The sequence below is a fragment of the Ammospiza caudacuta genome, chromosome 8 (genome assembly GCF_027887145.1).
Source record: "Ammospiza caudacuta isolate bAmmCau1 chromosome 8, bAmmCau1.pri, whole genome shotgun sequence".
Lineage (NCBI taxonomy): Eukaryota > Metazoa > Chordata > Aves > Passeriformes > Passerellidae > Ammospiza > Ammospiza caudacuta.
Genome location: NC_080600.1, coordinates 31,843,780 through 31,863,204, shown reverse-complemented (window position 1 = coordinate 31,863,204; position 19,425 = coordinate 31,843,780). Strand labels below are relative to the sequence as shown.

The following is a 19,425-nucleotide window of genomic DNA, read 5'->3' as shown; positions in this document are numbered from 1 at the left end:
CCTCAGACATCAATCATCAACACTTAGAAACTCAAAATACATGGATAAATGCTCTATTCTTAATAAAAAAGCAACAACAGAAAATAAAATTCCTGAGGATGGAAGAGCCAAGCATTTTATTAACTAAAAGAAGCCAAGATTTATGAAAATAAGAACAGCTCCAGCCATGGCTTTTGATTTTATTGACTTCATCCATTTTATCCAACTATATTTTATAAACTACAAGTGACCCCCAGCAGAACTTGCTGGGTTTTGCTGCAAAGGGAAGAGTGCCATCTACTGCATAAGAGTTTCTGAAATGATAAAAATACTTCTCAACACAAAGTATCAGCTCTCCTCCACTCTCTTGACTTGTGGGGAATTGCCAAGTTTAGAGTGCACCAAGAAAAACAGTTTTTAACTGATTCACAACTGTCATTCAGTGCAGTAAAGCTCACCTGTCACAGTGCTGAGTCTCCTGAGTACTAAAAAATGTTGCTCCAAGTAAAAATCTAAATTAACTCACATTTCCAAAGCAAATTAAATGGAGTAAAAAAAGAGTTTTACACAGAAAAAAATGGTTTTATAAAATCTATTTGTTGAACCAGCATTTCTGCCCCCCAAACCTAGTATGCAGCTATCTATCTTTGGTGGGCTGAGCTAAAACCCAAAGTAGATTCTAATGCACAGAAAAGGGAAAGAAGGGGTGGAGACAGGGAAGGAAATCAAGGCAGAATTCACCAATGCTCTTAGGAACTGTGTCTGCAGGCACTTGGAAAATGGCAGCACTTTGCTGGATTTACTACTAGAAGTTTTCAAGTGTGAATTTCAACTCCGGAGCTCCTTAAGGGGCAAAAAGACATCCCAGATCTTGGTAAAAGTAGAAGCAGAAAAAAAGGACAGGTCTGCCCTCTCTCCCCACAAGGATTCTATCCATGATCAGAGCAAACTGCCAGGTGGATGTAGCAGGTGCTTTACTATGGAACACAGCATCATAATTTCTGAAGAAACAACTAAATTTATGTTTCAAATCTTTTATTGTCATCACAAAACTGCTCAGGAGCCCGGAAGAAAATTAAGTAATATACTCCCGATTAGCCAGCCACTCTGTGACCAAATACCTTCAGAAGCAGCTCACTTTTCATAGTAAAATACCTCACAGAGACTACAGTGGTAAAGCTGCTCTCACAAGTAAGACTCACTGCACTTATTTCTAAAGGAAATACACGTGTACAGTTGCAAGATATTATTACAGACAAAAATACCCATTAACTCAGTATTTTAATGGAGTCTTTAAACAGCAGGAGACCATTCTTTGTAATAAAAACAGCACAGAGAGTAATACAGGTAACAACAAACTATGCAGACTGAAGGCTATCCTAAGTGTTTAAAATACATAAATGGGGGAAATATTAAGGAATGTAAACTACTTACCTTGCAAATACCCTGTCTTTATTTGCTCTTTCTTTACCATACTGCACAGATTGCACCTCTGTTCTCCCACTGGAAAGCAAAACAAAATCAAGCCACTAAATCCAACATGATTAAATAACAATTTCTTTTTAAAAATTGAACCATCTCAACAAAATGCCTAAATTCTGTTTTCAGTCATGCTCAAGCAATTGCCCTAGCTTCAGTACAGCATAACCTCAGAAAGCATTTGGTAGAAATGTAGGTCTTCTTTCCAAATAATTTTAGATGTAACAAAACCTTTCCCTTTTGTTTGCTTTTTTTAACCAAAGCAATAAGAAATTTCTGCTTGGATCTCAGGGTAACACATAATAATAGTTCCTGTTATAGCCACTGTTAAACATTTACAGCATCTCTTCCATGCTCTTCTTAAACTATTCACTGAATTGCTAGTAACTTAGTTGCTACTTAGTTTAGTAAAATAAGACGAAAAAATTACATGATTAGCACATCAGGATTGTATTCTTCTATGCAACTTGTCAAAACTAAGTTTAGATCTTGGAACTTGCTGACTTTTCATACAAGACCAGATGTCTTGTGTCAAATCAAAGATTCTTAATAATATTTCATCATTTCTCTTCTAGAAAAAAATATCATTTTTGAGTATCTATCAGCACTTAAGAATTGGTGACAAGATACCAGCAACACTCACTCTTGTAGCCACTTCTCCATTAATAACTTCAGAACAAGCACAGAGCCTCCTACAGGGATATTTACATAATGAAAGCAAAGAATCAGCTATTTCCACCTTCATATCACAGAACGAGTGGATGTGTGAAGACCTGAGAAACAGGTCAGCTGCAATCTCATGAAATTCAGTGAAGGGAAATGCAAAGACTTGCAGCTGAGGAGGAATAGCCCCTTGCACAGGCTGAGTGCCAACTGGCTGGAGAGCAGGTTTGCCCAGCACAGGTGAGAGCACATCTGGAATGCCTGGTGGAGTTCCAGAGCAAAGGGCCACAAACACAACTGAGGCTCTGCAGCGTCTGAGGGATGGGGAAAGGCTGAGGGAGCTGGGACTGCTCAGCCTCAGGAAGAGAAGGCTCAGGAGGACCAAATGCCACAAAGGGAAAGTAAAAACTACAGCCAGATGCTTCTTAAGGGAGTCCAGAGACAGGACAAAAGGCCATGAGCACAAACAGAAATATGAGACATCTTAATCAGGGCAGGCAGCAAGGACAGGGCTACAAAACAACATCCTCATCACCCACCAAGACAAAAGAAAGTTTTTACTTTAAGATAGTTTAACACTGCACCAGGTTGCTCAGAGATGGTGCAGTTTTCCTTCCTGGAGACATTCAAAACCTGGCTGGATATGCTCCTAGGCAACATGCTACAGTGGACCCTGTTAGAACAGGGCATTGGACTCAACAGTGTCCAGAGCTGCCCTCCAACCTCTGCCATGCTGCAAACCCAGGAAACTTCTCTTTCCATACCTGCTGCCAGCAAAATTGCTGGGGTTACACATTTTAAACTCCAACAAGCAGTAAGTTGGCTGTATTTGCCTATATTCCTTTCAAATAATTCTATAATTCTATTTGTCCTTCTATAACTGCTACTAGTAACTGATTTAAGGTTTTCAGACAATGCTCCTGCTCTTTTTTCTTTTTTCAGCACTGAACTTGATCTACTATTTTATTGCCCATTTACCCCTCATTGTGAAACACCACCAAAACCTACTGTTGATTTCAGATTTTACTACAAAACTCTGCATCACTGCAGTGGTAAATTCCCTCCAGTGTGAAAAAGGAACCTACTTGTTTCCCATCTGGTTAAAAGAGATGCTAATACACAGTAAAACTCCTCATGTTTTTTCACAAGTATTTGGTGAGGAATACTGTAAGAACCACTTAGAAAAACCCAATGGCAGTGTAAAGAAGTCACCTTTGCTCACTAACCATCTTCTAGGTCCCTCTTGGAAGCTCTATTAAAAAAAAATCCTAAATATTCTTTATCATTTGATGCATAGAAGTATTTTAGACCACTGGAAATAGATTATGTAACAATTCAATCGTTCAAAAATTTCATATCCTCAATTTCTTTCAAAAGTGGAGATAATTCTGTCAAGACCTGTCAGTTCTGTATTTTACTGACTCCTTTTGATCACACAGATGTTGGCTAGAAGTCTCTAGTCCAATCTCCTGCTGACACCAGGTCATCTCTGGCCATGGCTTTGTCTAGCTGACTTTTGAAAGCCTCCTCTAACAAAGAACCCACAGCCAGTCCAAGTAACTTGTTCTGGCAACACAGCTCTAAAAAAAACCAAACACTTTGCCTCATGTCCATCCAGGATTTTCATGGTGAAATCTCCCCTGCCTCTTACCAGCACCTTGGGTCCATCAGTACTGACATCACCCTTGAAGTAGCTTTAGGATTGCTGCTGAATTCCCCCTTTGCTTCCTCTTCACCAGATTAAACAAGCCTAGAGCCCTCAACCTCTCTTTGTGGGCCATGTTATTCCTGTTACACTGCCTCTCAACAAGCTCTCAAACCACTTGCAGAAATTCCAGCCTTTTTGCTGTTCCAGCAACTTTAATGACCTTCCTCGTTTTCATGCAGTTTTCCTTTTCATCTTATGTTAACTTAAGTTTGATGTCATCATCAAAGAGCTGTAACAGTAACCACAATGATTCAGATTCAAAATCTTTACAGAAATGAAAAAGCTTCCTGAAATTCTCTACAACAACATTGAGTCAAGTCTGAATGTTCAGAGTGCTGTTTCTCAAATGGGTACTGTGAATGCTGGTCAAAAACAGATGCTATAAACAGTTAGCCTCTGAATTACTTTCCTCTTTATACATTTATGCGATTCACAAGTGCGACAGAAATAGCCTGTTATTCTGTTTTCTAGCTTTTCATCATGTCCCTTTGTACGTCACAGACACTACTGCCATTCTAGATGGATGATTAGTAGCAGCTCTGTTATTCTCTGTTTCAGGCATGATTTAAACCACTGGCATTCTGCATTACTTGCAGAGACAGTTAATTCAGTCACTGAACAGAAATTTTTTCTTTTAAATAAAAAGTATAAACCAGCAAAACCCAAAACCACCCACTCCAGCATTACAGGGATTATAGTTACTCCACATTCATTCTGTGCACCTCCAAGCTTTTTGCCTGTAATTTTAAGTTCATCCTTAAAGGTTATGGATTTAATTTCCTCCTCATTTTCTAAAGTTCTGGGTTTGATACAGAACATGTATGTCCTTTGTTTTCACCTAATTCCTATTTGTATACATGTAGATAAGTGAGCTTTACTTGTACAAGCTTCTTTTCAGTGATTTCTATTTGGTATTTATTTAGGTCTGTTTTGTTGCTATTGCTGCATGCAGTACCTGAGACTCAACAGTTTTCAAAAAGACCAGGTCAAAGACTTTGAAATTTTGAGACAACATTTTTAAGCTAAACATAACCCAGCAGGAAAACAGGCCAAGAAATGCTGCCTGGGAGACAATCTTAGAGCACTAGTGCAACAATGACCACTAATAATGTAATAATTGTATTTTCAAGCTATCTTAAAAAATTTGAAACTCAGGCCAACAGGGAAGGGGAACAGTTGCAGGATTTAAAACCTACTTGAATTACATCTGAATATAGATTCTAGATCATTCCCCGAGCTCACTACTCATATTTTTCCCCATATATTTTAAATCAGCACTTACCAGTACCGGAACTTGGAACCCAAAGTGAAATAATGTGCAAAAAAGTTCTTCTGAGGTGGGAGGGGTCTGTCCAAACGGAAGAACGTGTGATGCTCCACACAAGCTTTCCACAAATTCTTACATGCTCTGTAATTCACCATGTTGAATCCCAGTAATGTTTCCCTAGATTCATGCTAAAAAATGAGAAAAATGTATTTCACATAAGAATTATTTAAAGTTCTTTTTGAAAGTAAGAAATATTGTTGGCTTTGGGGTATTTTTTTTAAATAATGCTTTTTTGAAGTAGGACTTTAATTTTCTATTAACTTTATATGTAAGAAACCCTTTTGAAATGCCTTTACAATTTCTATAAAGAAATTTTTTTGTTCCTCTGAGTTATTTTTGTTTTAAAAACAGCCTGCTCAAAGGTTAACAGTCTGTTTAGTTATATAGAAACAATTCTAAAAGGTATGACCCAAACAACATGGAAAGAATTCCATGATTTGGGAGCTCAAAGACAATGTGTCTCTCTGTTCAAAACTACAGCTAAAATGAGTAATTGTCATGAACACATGGCAGTTGAAGATTGGGAACAGGTATTGATCTCAAGAATAAATGACAGTTTCTACTTCTAAATGATTGACTAGATTCCTAGGAAATGCAAAAAGCAAAATGGCAAAGCAAGTCAAGCTGTTCTGCCTGTTGAGAGAGCTTGATAACAACCTCTGTAGGTCCAGAGATATCAGCAGCATTTTTCTTTCTCTTCACAGTACTAAATTCTCCCCAACATTTTGCACACCTTAACTGATTTAACTTAGCAGTAAAGTCCTTTTCCAAGTTAAGCTTTTGTTGGTCTGCTCATCTTCAGATCTGCTGAGAAACCAAGGCACAGAGACCTGCAATTCTTCCCCCAGTGTTGTATTCAGGAATAAGAATGACACTGTTTTCAGCCACCGGACAAATTTGGAGCAAAATAAAATAGATTTAAAACAAACAGCAAATTCTTACTCCTTATTGATGAAATTTAAGAAATTATATTCAAGAAACTAAATCCTGATATTTTAATTCAATTACAAAGATTACTTATATTTGTTTTTAAATTCCAAGTATTGCCAACTGTTCCCCGTATTTTCTAGACATGAGAACAGAACGATTTAAAAATCAGAAATCAGAAATAAGATAACAGAAATTAAGCCCATTACCTATGCAGTTATAAAAGGCTTTATCAACAACCTAAAGGTCAAACAATATAAACAAGGTAGATTACTATTCTGCAAGAGAGCAACTATGTATAATTATGGACTGCCTTCACCTGGATCCAGTAAAGGATGAAACAGCTAAAATTTTAGATTCTATCAACAAGTAATCATGATGTAGCAAATTTTCATGTTCTGTCAGCCTTTTAAACAGTTGGAAAAGAAATTCTGACAAGTTACATGAGCTGGTGATCATGCATTTAATGTCATTCAAAGTATTATAATTATGGGTTGGGGAAAAAAAACATAACCTGCTGTTTCCCCTAGTTTGTATTCCAGAAACGAGCTGATCTGAATCTCATTCCACCATCTGATCAGTAGATCAGACATGAAGCATGAAGGAGGAGCTGGTATGGCAGGATGAGAAGGAGCTGCAGCAAGATCAACTTAATTGTAATGCAAGACAGCACTTTCACAGGAACTTGGTGTGCTAGAGCTTTAAAGGTACCTTAACAATAGTTCTATTCACAGCTTTTAAAGCTTTCATTGCAGTGCGGGGAGAACTGATTCTCAAACCCTACCCTTCATCTCAATTACAGCTAGGAAACATTGTTTAGGATAAAGAATAATATATGATATTGACTCCTAAGTGCACTCATCCCTCCCCTATTCACCCCTGAAGGTTTTGTTACATTCCAGTGTAACTTGGGCACTTGAATTTCATCTTAGCTGATGATTCTGGGGTGCAAGGTCTGGTTCTACTGCTGGATTTAGAGAAAGGCTGCCCCTGTATTCCTTGGAGACAGCAGGCTTGAACCAATGTGGGCTCAGCACAGGACCCCAGGCTGACATATGCAATATCCATGGTAGTTCAGCTGAAAACACATAAAGTAACAGGACAGTTCTACTGCAGCCCTGCAGCCCAAGGAATGCCTTTACGGCACAAGGCTCCAGCAAGATGCAGCATGCTCTATGGTCTGATAATGACATGCAGGCATTTCAGGGAGTTATGTCTGCTGTGTTAGACAGTGTCAGAGACTCACAGCAGGATTCTGCTCCAAAATTATTATCTTACTAATTATGTCTGTGGTTTTTATTAAAGAGAGGAAAACAGTCTGCTTGCCATGGAGAGGAAGAGTGAAGCAGCTGGGATGAAATACTGATAATGAAGATCTGGGCCCCAGCACAAAACTACAGTAAGACAAACAGAGGTAGGAGAGAGTGAAGTCCAAGTCATCTTTGTGATTCCTATTACTAAAAACGCAAACTCAACAAAAAAGCAGCCTGGATGTTGGTGCTCCTCTCACACAGAACAGCTCAGTACTTGAATCAGCACCTTGAGTGGGGCCATTCATTCAAACCCACCTTTGCCTGCTTTGAAACAGTGACTCCAGAGCACTGCTCCAATCTCTTGCTGCTCAGGAAAGAAACTGGGTTGAAAAATTTACTCTCTTACTTTGGCTAACCAAGGAAAAATCCCAGGGGAAAAAATAGCAGAAATTCCCTACCCTATCTTAGAGAGACAGAGTTGTGCTTTATAAATTAGGCAGCAATCAGGTAGGCATCTAATGAATGCCAGTGCTACTTAAGATCTAGTATGTACTTGGGCAGATAAGCCCATGCGCCACCTTGTGATTTCAGACCAAGTTCTTTCTAAAAGTCAGTCAAAAAAATTCAGACAAAATTCAAAGCACAAACTTCATATACATAACCTATAATTAAAAAAAATAAAATAAATTATCTTGGCCACTCACTGAAACAAGGTTTCAGTTGTGGCCATAAACCTATAATATTGTTTAGTTCCTGACTCAGGTAATTTTTCAATGGACATTTGCCTTCTTGAAGAGCAAAAGAAAATGTTGAACAGCTTCTTTGGCTGTCAAAGAGTCAAGATCACAAAAACATACTGGATGGCATTAAGAGCTTGAGGCTGGTTGTTGATATTACTACAGCCAAGGGTGCAACTAAATACAACCAGAGAAGTTTAGGGAAACATCTAGAAAAACAAAACTACTGAATTATTCTTAAGCAGCTTCAAAGCATGTAAGGGAAGCAGCATATAGAGCAGGGAGAAGAAAGTAAGGTACGATGGAAAAAAATGCTATTGAAGGAATGGCTCAAGAGGCTTCTAATGCTGGATGAAGAAGTCCCACATATAACATAGTTTTCCCCCACAAAATCATAAAAAAACAATGGGGAAAAAACCTACTCCAGTGGAAATATGCTCCAGCCATATGATCGTCAGAATATTCCACCAGCTTCCACTCAAGATTGCATTATACTAGCACTGGAAAATGACTGTGACATTCAACTGCTTCATCTCCCTTCATTTAAGTGATTTATTTAAACACTGATATAATCTAATGAAAGTAGGCAAATAATTCTTTACTTATGTTGCTGCCTTTAAGGTATGCCAAGTCAGCAAACAAATTTAATAGGCGATTATGAGATAAGGCACTTGCACTTTTGAGGACAGTTGCAATTAAAAGCTCTCAACACTTATTAGCAGTATTTGAAAAATATCTTTTTAGAATCATATAAAAGTGTATGTAATGCAGTTGGGAAAAAACAAAACCAGTGGAAAATTCCTTTCCCAAGTCCACTAACTTAATGTTCTACAGCATCTCAGCTCTGCATTCAAATAAATGCAGTTTCTCAGATGTACAATTTGTTATATATTTACACACCAGTTTGAAACACATCATCAGCATACCATAAATGTATTTCCCCTACCATATCGTAAATAGGTGATTTAAAATATGCACTCAAAGCACTAGACCAGAGATATTTTACATACCAAATGTGCAATCACTGAGTCACTTCACCTAGTTTCTGCTGCCTAAAGAGAGTCATTTAGGCTCCCTTTATTGTTAATGGGAGAGAAAACAAAAGCAAAAGGAAAAATATACCACCAGAGAACAACTTAATCCATCCTAAAACATACTTCCTGTTCAGGCAAGATGTTTCAGCCTTTGCATGTGATTATTACAGAAGAAATGTAATGATGAGCTTTGGTGAGCCAAGTATCATGAATCAGAGAATATGTTCTTTTAACCTAACTGAAGCTGAATATAGGTGAGATGAATCTTATCCTATTAATCTAGCCGGGGAAAGTAACTCTGGAAACAATAATTTTAATATTAGCTGTGATTAAAAAATTATTTTAAGTATGACTTCTTTGGAAGCCAAATTTGAGCTTTGATCTTAAAATATTAATGATTTGGAATAAATGAAAATAAAGTTCTTGCCACCAGTTTTCATCTGATATACAGAGTTTAAAGAAAAACACTACAAGACTTCTAAATTTGTCGGCTTGGATAAGATGTCTCAGATGAGAAATTACATTAATTATATAAACTACATTCTCATGCAAGTCATAATATGTGGAGCATTAAAAAGCAAGAGAGAACTAAGATGAGAAAGCTATCTTGGTATTACCTTCTATTATAAGCAGGTTTCTTTTCTGCAGAAAATAGATGAAATACTCAAGTACACAGTACCAATCCTATTTTATATCTAGGTATCTTAATCTTCAGGGTCCTGAACTCTGCTACCACAGCCTTTCCATCAAGTTCTAATTTAGGAAACAACTAAGTCCATAATAATTGCAGTCCGTAATTTCTGAATTCCAAAAAAAACCCAAATTCTCACCTCACATGCAAATACAACTTTCCTGCAACTGTAAAGGCAGTTACACACACTGGTATCATGGCAAAATTTGACCTCAGCCTGCCTTTGAGAAGAGACCTGTAGCTCCAGCGGGGTTTTACAAAAATGCTGTGTCACCCCAATAAAACATTCCTCCTCCACCTTTTTTGTATCACTACTTTTCTGCTCATGTTGCATGATGTCTGCTCATATTGACACCCTGCTCACTTCATGATTGTGAAGGATCTGCTTTTAAGATGCACCTGTTGATACTCCTTTTAAGATACTCCTGTTTTCAGCACTACTAGCAGTCACCAGACATGGGCCTCACCTGACAGAACAGGTGTTTCTCTTCTTTAACCACATTGTCTCAAAACCTGGAACAGCCTTACAGTACTCAAGATGCATTTCTGCCTATCTTTTATATCTAGTCTGTAACTCTGCATTTCAGGTCTTCAAATCACAGAATCATAGAACATTAAGGGTTGGAAGAGATCTTAAAGATCATCCAATCCCAACCCACCTCCCACCAGACCAGGTCGTTCAACCTGGCCTTGAACAGTGCCAGGGCACCCACAACCTGCTCCAGTGTCTCACAGTCCTCACAGTAAAGCCTTTCAGATGTAAGAATTGCAAAAAACCTCTTAACTAATCTGACAGGTTAATCACATACTCATATTTTTAATAAATTCCTCCATCTTTCCCCAGTGCTGTGTCTGTGATGGAAGCTCATCTCTCAGGGGCACAGAACAATCACTTTGCTGCTGAATTAAATGCTCAGTGGTCCTGTGCTGCTTCATGGAGTAGCAAACACACAACTCAAGCAGTGAAACATTCGGCTCCAACCCTTCTCACAAGAAATTCAGAAGTAGCCATAAAAATATACTATATGTAATTTAAAACTACAAAGGAATTCTTATCTCCTCTGTTTAAATGTAAGTAATAAAGTCATCATGGATTACCAAATCTGAATAATACAAATCCACATGTTTATCAAATATTAATTTACAACTGAAGCAGCACTAAGCACTACCTTTACATTGAGTCTGGTTTTTCATGAAATTTATATATAATATTGATTTACCTTCAACCTTTTCCACATTTATCTTACACAAACAAGTTACATTTCCTGCATACAAGTGTAAAACTAGAAGCATCTAAAATATAAGGCAAATCAAATGAAAAAGAAAACTTATAAAGCATTGTAATGGTCTATTTGAAACATAAAAGAGCCAGAATGTTGGTGAAACTGGACTTTTAATTGCAGAAAAAACAAATAATCAGCATAGTATCAGTAGTATAATGCAGACAGGCAGTAGAAGAAATGTCATTGCTTTCAGATCAAATGTAAGACAGTACTCACCAGTTCTTTCCTAAGTTGAATAAAAAACTGCTTGCACTTAAAAGAAATTTTTACAATCTTCAACCTAAATGAAAAACAAAACCACAATATTAAAACATTTCATATCCTGAATTATGGTTAGAGGCTTAAATACACCTACTGAAAATATACTTTCTAGAGAGAACATATTTCCCTTCCATGGACAAAAAAATAAGGTATCAAAGATTATATAAAATAGTTTGTATGATTTGAAATTTATGAGCTGTGTCTTTATGTTATCCACCAAATTCACTTGTTTACATCCCAAACCCAAGGCAGCTGCTAATTTTGGTATCTTTTCCCCATTCCAAAGCCCAAAGAGCTTTTCTATCCTCAGGTCATTCCAGGCAGATGTTCTCTTTTCTCAGGCTGCTTTCATTATCCCTTAGAATATGAAAAAAATCCTTTGAAATTCACCTGATCTCTGAAAAACATTATTTCTCTATGTTCTTACATGTCTTTATATATTACCAGAACTTGTTTTAGTAAAATAGTTAAGATAAGATGTAAGCACAGAGATAGGACTCACAACCCTAAAAAAAATGATCACATTATTAGGAGGAAAAAACATTTAAATAACACATGAAAGGGAAAAATCTGCCTGCAGACATGTTCACCTTCCAGGTTATTTATAAACATATAAAATACTGACACTAATTGCAGACTGTTTTGGATAGTCACTCTGATAGTAGCTACACAAAATGGGAAAAGACTGGCTGTATTTTCATCACAATCTAATGACACACTTCTTCAAAGAAATGTAATGTGAGGATAGTCAATATATTTTATTAAATATACAGGAGTATCACTTTGGTCAAGTAAAAAAGTGAGGTTCAAACTGTAAAAAGAAAAACATAGTAACTTTTTTACTTGAAAAATGAACAACTGATAAAATACTGCAAACTGACTGGAATTACTACTTGCATATTTATCACTTGCTGAATAAAAACCCCTTTAGACCAGGAAGGATGAGAAGCAAAACATTAACAGACACCTAAGTTGGATATCTATATATAGAAATTATCTTCTTAACTAAATCAAATAAAAACATTTTTCTCCAGGGGATTATTCAGAGCAGGAACCTATGTGGGATGTCCTCATTTGTGGGAGTCTTTATCTGCAGTAACATAAAGACACTCCATGAATATTAGTGTTTAAATTATGGTTATTTACATATTTTCCCGTTTCTTTTTTCTTTCCCAGCCCTGCCATTAGTTTAACAGTTAACAATAAAAACATTTCTTTAAAAAAAGAAGCAGCAATAACTGTCCTATTTGTTAGTTGGGGTTTTTTTTCATTCTTAACAAATTCTTGCTATTGGAGTTAGTTTCTCAAGGATTTGATACTTAAAGGTGAGTTATATCTTATCTACTGAAATCACATTATTCCCCTGGCAATGCACCAATCTTCTTAGAACCTCCTGTGACAAAAACCTGCTTAAGGATAATGTAGGATGGGTCATATGTTTGCTGGATAGGACATACACTAGTGATTAACAGTCTGACTGTGGGAAAAACAGAAAAAAAAAATTAGACTATTTTTTTCTAACACTTTGGTGTACAGGGCAATTAAAAGAACATTTTAATATATACCTTTTCTAAAAATTAAGCCCCATACACTTTGCATACACATATCAGATTTAGTTAGCAATTATTCCATTTATAAAAACATTTACTATCTCTCACTCTTTGGGGTTTCCTCTTCTGCTAAAGAAATTACTACTCTTGGTAATTTACACACTCAAGGAGAATAATACATACAGGGTTTTAATGTCATCCTATAATTTAGGCTTACAGAGTGAGGTCAGCTGACTTTTAAGCCTGAAACCATTTGGAACAGACTCAAAGCTGTAACATTAGCCAATAAGGTCTAACTCAACTCAAAAGAGCCACCATTCAAATACAAAGAAATGACTCAGCAAAGCTGATTCCCAGCTATTTAAAAAAAAATACAGCAGATGAGAGAGTTCCTATGCAGTGCTAATCTCCTGCTAGGCACTGAATGAGCATTTCCATACTGAGCCCAAGGAAAAGGCATCCTGTCTATGCTTCCTCTCTCTGACTGTTGGCACTGCTGGATAGAAAAGGAAAAGCATAAGAACAGGCAGGCATCAATATTATTTTCCTGGTATGATTTCCCATCTACAGTCACCTCAGACATCCTAAATAATAAAATATATCTTTTTTAATGAAGAGAAATTTGAAATCCTAGTCCAAAATGTAGATTGTCCTCGAACATGTGGAAGCAATCTCCTGATACCAAGCCCTGGTTCTCACAAAGGCTTTGCCACCCCAACCCTTGGGAGGTGATAAGGCAGGACATGAGCAATCCAGCAAATTTCTTGAGCAAGACCTCTTGGACACAGGTGCTGAACCAGTCACCCAGAGAAGACACTCCTGGCAGCCCAACTCACAAACAAAAAAGGATTGTCCAGATTTAGTAGCCAAAGACAAAAAGGCCTCCAGCAGCTGGGAGATGGTGAAGCTAAAGATCTGAAAGGAAGGGGAAGGATGCAGAAGACTAAACCATGGGTTCAGGAGAGGGAACTCCAGTTTGTTCAGAGCTCTGGTGGGCAAAATCCCACAGAAGCTGCCTTTGGTCACAGGAACAGGCAGTCAGTTTTAAAGGACAATCTTCTCAATCCAGAACAATCCTGATGTGCTAGAAAATATGCAAGCATGAAAAGAGGCCAGCCAAGATGCACTCAGAACTGCTGATTTGGCTCAAAAACAAGAAGTGCACAAGATGTGTAAGCAGGATCAGAAGACCAAGGAAGAACACAGTACCACCTAATCATTGAGGGGTAAAACCAGGAGATCCACAGCACAACTGCAATTGCAACTGGCACTGGATGCAAAAGGCACCAAAGCTTTCCAGAGACAGAACCACAAACAACAGGCTAAGGAAAGCACGTTTCCAACTGCTGAACAGGTCGTCTAGTAACAAAGGAAAGGCTGACCTACTCCATGATCTGCTCCTTTGGTCTTCAATCTCCTTGGATTCCCAGGTCTCAGTGCCTGGTAGCAAAGTTTAGGGAAAGGAAGAATTATATACAATACAGGAAGATCAAGTTAGGACACATGGATAAAAGGCAGTGTCCTTTGTTTTCCTCTATTCCACACTTGTCTTCCTCCTGTTTAATTTCTCCCCATATCAAAAGGTTCATAAAAAGCAATTTAGATACAATATCAAATTTGAGAGTGATAGGGCAAAGACATTTTACTTGATTCTTCTCTAAGCAATACAGTTAAATATTTCCTCCCATGTACATGCACTTCTATCCTCTCACTTGTCTCAAAACTCAGAAGTACTGAAAAACAGCTATCCAAATATCTACTATACCTATAAAGCACTACATAGCTCCAGCTGCATAGGAGCAAGAGTAAGTGGTAGCAAAAAGAAGTAGTATCAGTACTAGTGGCACAAAAGCAGCAGCATGACTATGGATAGAAAGAAAGAGTAATATGTCTATTATTGAGCTATATTGTGGAAATTGGTATTTCAGATTATTACTCCTAGCAAAAGAAAGCCTCTAACAGGGTGAAATGGGGAAGGGTGGTTCTTTTTTTTTTTTTTTTTTTTGGTAAAGACCAATTATGTTGGAACTATAGTTTTCACAGCAAGAAATTAATATCCCTGGTGTCAGCTGATATGGTTGAATACAAAGAAGAACTGTTTAGGTAATTACACACACAAAAAAAAACACACTAAGAGAATTTAGATCAGCATCCCTGGCATGCAAACAATATGAAGCAGAACTCAGAGAAACCTCCAACTTCCATTAGTGACGTGTAGCTTAATTATGACTTAGATTGTACGTACTCAGTAATTTACCAGTGTGATTTACAGAACCTAGTTCTACTATTGCTGTTTTCCCAAAAATAACAGCAGTAAAATCAGACTGAAATAAAACCTTCCTGATTATTACAGCATTCCATTTGTAAAGCAGCCTTAGCCCAGAAATAGCTCCAACATCTCTAAACTCTCACCACATGAAGGATTTCTTTCCTGGGATGTGTTACTACTATAAGGGCAGGTCTGACTGACTGGTACAGTAGTTTCAGGTTTATCATTGCAAGTTCCAGTTGTAATTTAGCCAATAACCACGAAGATTGGAAATTTAAATGCTTTGTAATTGTCTCAGTCTTACTTTTCTTCAAAGGCATACAGGTAAAATGTTCACCACATTCAGTTGTACTGGCCGCAGATAACACTTTGATATAGCTTCATTTTTTCTTTCTCTGCAAAAATCAACTAAAATTCAACCAATGACACTGTTTCTCAGCTTGATAAACCACAAAATATGTAACTTCCTACAATAAACCTTGAGACTAAGCCTAGCACAGAAAACCAGAATATCTCAGAAATTCACTGGGTTGCAGAAAAGATCAAACACACATCAGCAGCAAACAAAAATGGAAAATCAGTAGCAAATGAACAGTTCTGATAATTTCTCCTGAACTAACAGCTTTTGTGCCTGGTGAACTAATATCTTCTATGATAATCTTATATGACTGACTTCACCCACTCAGAATGCAGCTATAGCAACTCAGCAACACAAGTAATAAGGCTGTCAAAGTGAGCTCCAAACCAGCAAAGGAAACCAAGGGAAGGTTACTTCTGCAGGAACTAAGAAAGGCATTTCCAGAAAGGTGACATAACTTCTGCAGAGCACCACAGAGGTTATAGAGTACTTCTAAAGAACTTAGAGATTAAAAGATTTACTGCAGTAAATGCACTTTTTGGATAATATAATGAAAATGGTTATTTATAGATGAAGAGATGACAACATCCTAAATGCTCCACCTCAGTTATTCACAAGTATCACAACTACATTAAATTTCAAGCACACAGTACAATTAATTTAAAGGTCACAAAACAGGTAAAAGCAGTCAATATCTAGTTAATATTTTTCAATTCACCTGTCTCTTTAAAGACTGTGAGCTAGCCCACCACACTGGCCCTGGCTATATAGTTAAAGTATGCTTGCAAACTCCTGAAGAATAAGAGTATTGAAATTCATTACAGTTTCATTAGAGTTTCAAAGTTGTTTAACAGCACAACATGCAGACCAGGACAAACCCTTCCCCACCCCACACAAAATTCTCCATGGCACATGACATAAATAATTTCAACGTGATAAAAAACAATATAAACTTCAGTCTTTTTAAGAGTGGTAAAAATATTTTGAAATAGCAAATAAAAACATTAAACAGCTGTCCTTACCACTGAAAGGTGTTAATTCGTACACGGTTCTTAAAAATTAGTATCCCACCTGACATCACTCCAATCATGATTTCATTGTTACTCTGATCCTTTAAAATAAAGAAAATTATTTGAAGAACATTATAAATATCTTTTCAAACCTCATATATATTCATTCTCATCTCTGTCTAAATACACAAAATAATGTGAAAGGAAATGTGTTTTAATAAGACAAATAAGAAATTAAATTATTCCCTCCTCTTTAGGACAAACCTGAATGTTTGCTCTGAGTTCCTTATAAGCTACCACAAATTTTAATTTCTAAAGTTAAATCTTCTGTCTTTCACCTACTTTGATGAAATAAATACAAGGGCATTCTGGTTTATTAAGAATAGCAGCACTAACAGACTGGCTTGGCATTTGCTACCAGCAACTTTAATTCCTACCTGAAAGGAAACTGCAATCTCAGAACACAGAGAAGAGAGATTCTAAAGCAAACAATATTGCAAGCATATTTAAGTAGCACTTTTTTCTTGAAATATGTTTGCACTCTAATCAAGCACCTGCTATGGAACTCTCAATATGGCATTCAAGGCAACAAAGCTCAACTTGATTAACACACAGATAACTAAGCACAAATAGGAGCAAAGAAATGCCCTCTCTATAGTGAAACAGTGGATATTCAATCAGTAAATCCCAGTAAGGCACCTAACAGTATAATATTTTTTTCTCTTATTTTCTCTTGTAAGCAAAAGCCAGGAAGGCTCACAAAAAGAAAAGTGTATTTTCCCATAAATCTCAGAGGAATACATTTTTACATTGCAACACTAGTTCATCCAAACTTACCCTTGCATAGTGCAATTCAACTCCATAAAGTTCTAAGGTACGTGCTGTATTGAGATAATTGAACTCTGCTTCTGCAGGAGACAACCCTCTGAAAGAAAGCAGCTAAATCAGAAATGTTCTGACACAACCTCCCACATCAGACCCCCCAGGTGAGTGCAGACAGAAAATCTGCATTCATTTTACTACTACTATCCCCGCCCTGAAATCTGAATTTCCTTTCTTATGATAAACAGACTGTAACTCAAAAATTTTAACAGAAAAGTATTTATGTTTCCAAAAGTACAGAAGTCTTGACAAGAGCTCACAACATATTTTATTTTAATATACTTCATCATTTAAATGTTTGTGGAGCCCCAGAATCTGGAAATTAGTTTTACAGTTCTGTATTTGGAATTGGTAATTTAAACTACCATCAACTCATTCAAGTGTCTTTAACATAGCTACATAGCTAAGAAAAATTTTTAAGCCTTTATCTGAAATTAATGCAACATTCTGTACTTTTGAAAGTAAAAATGACCTGATCAAGCAAATGTTTTATAAATATGGCTTACATTTTGTTACATTTAACTAACAAAAGGCACTTAAGTTCTAAAATAGGAAGGAACCATCACTGGAAAGTACCACAATGTTACATACTGAAAAAAAATATTTTCCATTGCTTCATTGCCTTTTCCTCTTTTTGAAAGGTCAGAGACTCATGTACAGGAAAGAGCAGATATTGAAGAAAAGGACTTTGTTACTTCTAAAGCAACTCTTTTACTGGAAAGAGCATCATGACAACAAAGCCCTTATGCTCAGAACAATCCCAAAGACTGAAAAAAAATCTTAAAGAAAATGTATCTGCCCAAGTTAATATACAACATAATACACACAAATACTGTTTTCAGAGAACCTTTAACTTAACATGTTCATTATTTCACTAATTTAGATATTAATATTTTGTATAAACCATCAATGGTATTTATTATACAGGTATTTAGTCTAGAAAAAGAAAAAAAATCACATTATCTTAAAAGAAACAACCAAAACCAACCAACGAACCAAAAAACCCAACAACCCACCCACCCCAAAACCTTTAAGAAAAACCACTATTTTGTTTTGTATAATAGCACAGCATCAGCAGTCAGGATTTGACAAAGTCAGTATCTTCTGATGTAAATCCTTACATGTGCTGCTGATGTAATTTTGCTATTTCTTTTTCAAAGTCTTGAGGCTGGCTAGGGATGAAAGAATATTCTGAGAGGTAGCCTGGCAAGTTTTCTGAATGGTTGTAGTCTCCCAGCTCAGCTAAAATATTAAAAAGAGAGGTTATTGTTTATCACTGCTGTATTTGGCATTGTGCAATGCCCCCAAATTCACATGAGTTTGCTCCCACATAATTTATGATCCACAGCAAAGAAAAATAGAGAAGACATTTGGACTCCCATTTTCCCTTTTGAATAAACAGTCACATTCTCAGTGAATATCATTGAGATTATTTAGAGAGAGCTTTGATTATGCACTTATGAAGGAAGTTCATAAAGTGTTTAATTTTTAACAGACAAATTAATCCATAAATGCTGTCATTACAGCTAGCACTAAGTAGGATATATATATATATATATATATATAGGAAAGCATTCAATTTTCTCTTACTATTTTACTTTTGCTTGTTTTCATGTGATTACACAATTTTGTTCTTTTAACACTACAACTGCTATTTCATTATGAAGATCTGCAAAGTCCAGCTACTCATTCTGCACCAAAATGCATTCAGAAGCATTAGAAAAATTTTTTTTGCACATTCATTTGTATGTATGAAACAAAGTACACATACATACACCTACATTGAAACTGTTCTACTTGAAACTACTAAAAAGTGTGTTTACATCACTTGTAACACTTTCCTAAAATTATAAGAAATAGATTACAATCACATTTGTCAGAAAACAGCATATAAACAACATTTGCTTAAATTCTTTGAAGCTTTCTAACCACAGTAGAAAAAAATTCAGCTCTAAGTATCTGCAATCCATGTAGCAGATCGACAGTGATAGATAAGAAACATAAAATGAAAAGA

General features: G+C 36.5%; 1 protein-coding gene across 1 annotated transcript in view; it reads right to left on the bottom strand.

The window, feature by feature from the left end:
- PTPN4 (protein tyrosine phosphatase non-receptor type 4) overlaps positions 1-19,425 on the bottom strand; it is a 105,317-nt gene that overhangs the window by 32,368 nt on the left and 53,524 nt on the right. Inside the window, exons 8-13 of the mRNA XM_058810028.1 lie at positions 18,533-18,653; positions 17,367-17,454; positions 16,542-16,630; positions 11,298-11,361; positions 5,112-5,284; positions 1,414-1,482 (exon numbers count right to left, since the gene is read on the bottom strand). Of these exons, the coding sequence (XP_058666011.1) occupies positions 1,414-1,482; positions 5,112-5,284; positions 11,298-11,361; positions 16,542-16,630; positions 17,367-17,454; positions 18,533-18,653 (604 nt within the window). The remainder of the gene's footprint in view (positions 1-1,413; positions 1,483-5,111; positions 5,285-11,297; positions 11,362-16,541; positions 16,631-17,366; positions 17,455-18,532; positions 18,654-19,425) is intronic.